At 38.7% G+C, this 4,303-nt stretch overlaps 1 protein-coding gene across 1 annotated transcript in view; it reads left to right on the forward strand.

The window, feature by feature from the left end:
• Nucleotides 1–4,096, forward strand: part of KIAA2012 (KIAA2012 ortholog) — a 102,696-nt gene extending 98,600 nt beyond the window's left edge. The window contains exons 23-24 of the mRNA XM_032354455.1: nt 1,018–1,176; nt 2,598–4,096. Of these exons, the coding sequence (XP_032210346.1) occupies nt 1,018–1,156 (139 nt within the window). The 3' untranslated portion in view covers nt 1,157–1,176; nt 2,598–4,096. The remainder of the gene's footprint in view (nt 1–1,017; nt 1,177–2,597) is intronic.
• The last annotated feature ends 207 nt before the right edge of the window (nt 4,097–4,303 follow it).

Consider the following 4,303-nt stretch of genomic DNA (forward strand, 5'->3'; position numbering starts at 1 on the left):
GTGCACCCAGAGGTAGAACTTAATGCCAGCTGGCTTTATCTCATCTTCACTTGGGTGACATCGGCCCAGGTACTTTAACTTCTTTCTCTGGCCTGTTTCCTCATCTCTAAAACAAGGGAGTCCCTTCCAGCAATACGAGTTTAAGAACTGCTAGCTTTGCCTTTCCTTTCACTTTTCTAGTAGTAAAAGTAAATATGATCTTCCACTAAAATGCGAGATCAGCAGCCCCAAGTCTGATGATTGCTCAAAACCAAAGTTCTTCTACTAGCTTATAAGAGCAATTTTTTAAAATTTATTTTTTAAAATTAACATATATGTATTATTCGCCTCAGGGTACAGGTCTGTGAATCCTCAGACTTACAAAATTCACAGCACTCACCACAGCACATACCCTCCCCAGTGACCATAACGCGGCCACCCTATCCCTCCTCCCCAACCCCCAGCAACCCCCAGTTTGTTTCGGGAGATTTAGAGTCTCTTATGGTTTGTCTCCCTCCTGATCCCATCTTGTTTCATTTTTTTCCCTCCCTACCCCCGACCCCCCCAGTCCTGCCTCTCAAATTCCTCACATCAGAGAGATCATGTAACTGTGATTGATTTATTTCGCTCAGCATAATACCCTCTAGTTCTATCCATGTATTTGCAAATGGCAAAATTTTTTTCTTTTGATGGCTGCACAGTGTTCCATTGTACATATATACCACATCTTCTTTATCCATTCATCTGTTGATGGACAGCTAGGTTCTTCCCATAGTTTGGCTATTGTGGACTTGCTGCTATAAACATTGGGGTGCACGTGCCCCTTCAGATCACTACACTTGTATCTTTGAGGTAAATACCAGTAGTGCGATTGCTGGGTCGTAGGGTAGCTGTTTTCAACTTTTTGAGGAACCTCCATGCTGTTTTCCAGAGTGGCTGCACCAGCTTGCATTCCCACCAACAGTGTAGGAGGGGTCTATACGGGCAATTTCTAAGATGCTTAATCATATCTGGATTGTGGTTGGCTTGTCTCCTTAGGCAAAAAGCTGCTTTGGAGAAACATCTTCATTTCCATCAAGAACTCTGTAAGGAAGCCAGTGCCCTACAGTGGACACATAACATTTCCAGATCGTGGGTCTACTCTTATTTCCAGTTCCTACAAATACCCAGACCTTAAGACTAGAAGAAAACCAAAAAGTAAGTTGGGAGGTGGTGACAGAAGTGTTTCTGTAGTGATGTCCCATTTCATCTGGTTTACCTCAACCCACACCTCACATCACTCTAGGACCTCCATTCCCACAAACCCTCCCTACCACACATACTCAAGTAAACTCTTCACTCACCTAAATCCTTTATGGTCTCTAGAACCACATAAATCCAGAAGCTTTGGTGCCTAAAACTGGCCAATAATTTCATTTCAGTTCGAACTGCAGTAAATTCAGTTGAGTTTCAATTAGTAAGACTAACATCATCTTAAGATAGTCAAAGCACTTCATCTGATAATGTGTATGAGAGTTGCAGATAAATGGAAATTCCATAATGCAAATAATTCTGAATAAGCTAAGGAGTTAGTTCATATTTTGAGAAATTTATTGTCTATTTATAAGGCAAAAGCACATCCATTTCAACCTAAGAATTAAAATGTCATGTCCGCTTAAAAGAAGGTAATCACTTGGTAAACGTTCACTTGAGCAAAAGGATATTCTCACTTCCTCAAAATACAGATTTTAGAGCTGCACTGGCCAATAAGTAGCCACATGGAACTATTTAAACATAAGTTAAGACATTCAAGTCTCCAGTCACACTAGCCACATTTCAAGTGCTCAACAGCCACATGTAGCTACTGGCTACTAAGGAGTTAGTTCATATTTTGAGAAATTTATTGTCTATTTATAAGGCAAAAGCACATCCATTTCAACCTAAGAATTAAAATGTCATGTCCGCTTAAAAGAAGGTAATCACTTGGTAAACGTTCACTTGAGCAAAAGGATATTCTCACTTCCTCAAAATACAGATTTTAGAGCTGCACTGGCCAATAAGTAGCCACATGGAACTATTTAAACATAAGTTAAGACATTCAAGTCTCCAGTCACACTAGCCACATTTCAAGTGCTCAACAGCCACATGTAGCTACTGGCTACCTTACTAGACAGTGCGGATGCAGAACATTTCCATCCTCTCAGAAGGTTCTACTGGACAGCACTGTCCTAGACCCCGGTAATTAACAAATCTTGAGGGTTTGTTCCTGTGCCTTTAAAATCCAACCACTCACATAGTTTCCCCATTTTAAAAAAAGATTTATTCATTTATTTAGAGAGCAAGCAAGAGCACACGGTGGGGAGGGGCAGAGGGAGAGGAAGTCTCAAGCGGACTCCACAATGAGCGCAGAGCCCCATGTGGGGGCTCGATCTAACAACCCAAAATCACGACCAGAGCCAAAACCCAAGAGCTGGACATTCAACCCAGGGCGCAACCTAGGCACCCTCATAACTTCATTTTTAAAATCATACTGACACTATTAAGGTATAGTCTTGATTAGGTAATTTTTCTTTAACATCTCCTTAAGTGTCAACAAGTATCTAATTAAAGTATCTATCCTAAAATGATCATTAAAAAAGGGATGGAAGATCTTTACAAGCAAGATACACAGAAGGATGTTAAAGCCAGCAGTAGCTGAATCTGAACTTTCCCACAAATTTCCTTTGGCCCTCCTCTGTGCTTCACTGTCCGCAGCTGAAAAGCTTAGTATTTGCAGATAATTCCCTCAGATTTCTCACCAGTGCTTGTGAAGTATTTGCTCTCTACAGGAACTGTACTTCTACAATCCAGAAGTCAAGTTTAATTGTGATTCTGTATTGCTGTTATTGAACTTGTTTAGGTTTGATGCTTATTTTTAACTTCTTGCTTTATGTAAAACAGAAATAAAATGGCCAAAACACTGGCAATCAGTCACAGTGATTTTAAATATGTCACAAACTTTCTTACAATTGTCCATCCTACTAGCACAGTCATTCATCAAGTCACTCAGTGGTGCATGAGCAGGTGAGAAAGGAGCGTGTCAAATACTACAGAACAGGCACTCAAGGAAAACATCCTTGTGGGGGCAGTTACCATTACCGACTTGATCGGCTCCCTTCTACAGATTTAGGGTGCTGCGGTCAACCACCAGATGGAGCGGCTACACGAAATGTTACTGAAGGTTCCTTTCCCAATCTGATGTCCTATAAAATCGTTGCTGTGAAAGTTCTATTTTACCAGCTCTGCTACACCAGAGAAGCACATTTTAGTAAGTTAAACCATAGCAGAATGCAATGTGTTTTGAAGAATTCAATAAACTAAAAAAGATGATTTCCCCAGTAGCTACGCTCCACCACCTAAATGCTAAGAACTTTCAGAGATCCAAACGAAATTAAGATACCAAACTGCATACTCACACATTTTGAATAGCTCAAGTAGCCTGTCGAGTTTGTCACTCAGGCCTGACAGAAATGTGCATTTAGGATTTTCCAGAAATGGACCCAGTCCTAGTTGCTATTTACTATAATAAATGCCAGGTAACAGTCTGAAAGCTCTAATTTACCAAAACTATACATGTACAATACAAATAATCTTTCGGTTAGGGTCAGACATAGAAAGTTATAAGGCAAGCCAATTATTTTTCAACAGGTGACTTGAGTAGGTATTTAAGCTCTAACAGTTTACAAAATCAGAGAGAGGTTTTTATTTGCTCTTCTAAAGTATCAGATGACATTCTACCTGGGATAACAGGAAATTAGATTCTGTGTACGCATACACACATATACTAAACTCTGATTTGAAGAGTTAAAAGGTTAAGCCCTCTAATAGGAACCAATTTGATACTTTAACTTTACACAAGTTTAAATATTTAAGATATAAAGAAATAAAAAGCAAATAAAAACAAAGTATACCAAACCTTAACTGAGCAGAGAACATTCTGTAAATTATTAAAGGAAAAACTTAAAATTACCGATATGAATCAATTAAGAATTTTTGGCATGCCCATTTATTCAACATGATTGGGAACTATATCATAGATATGCACCATACAGGAATATCCAGTTAAAAAAAAAAAAAAAAAACCCAGAACACTGAGTATTTAAGAAGGTAGTGTGGCCTTAATTAAACCCTTAATTCAAAGGCACTTCAGTAGCTTTCAGTGCTTCAAAGTCATAATCATCATCACTGTACAGTACTGAAAAATTTATTTGTACCATGTACAAACAATAATTTCCAGTATTATGCAAGAAAACTTTGTTATAGGCATTTTTTCTTACTATACAATTAAAAATAAAATAAACATTAG

The sequence above is a fragment of the Mustela erminea genome, chromosome 8, assembly GCF_009829155.1.
Source record: "Mustela erminea isolate mMusErm1 chromosome 8, mMusErm1.Pri, whole genome shotgun sequence".
Lineage (NCBI taxonomy): Eukaryota > Metazoa > Chordata > Mammalia > Carnivora > Mustelidae > Mustela > Mustela erminea.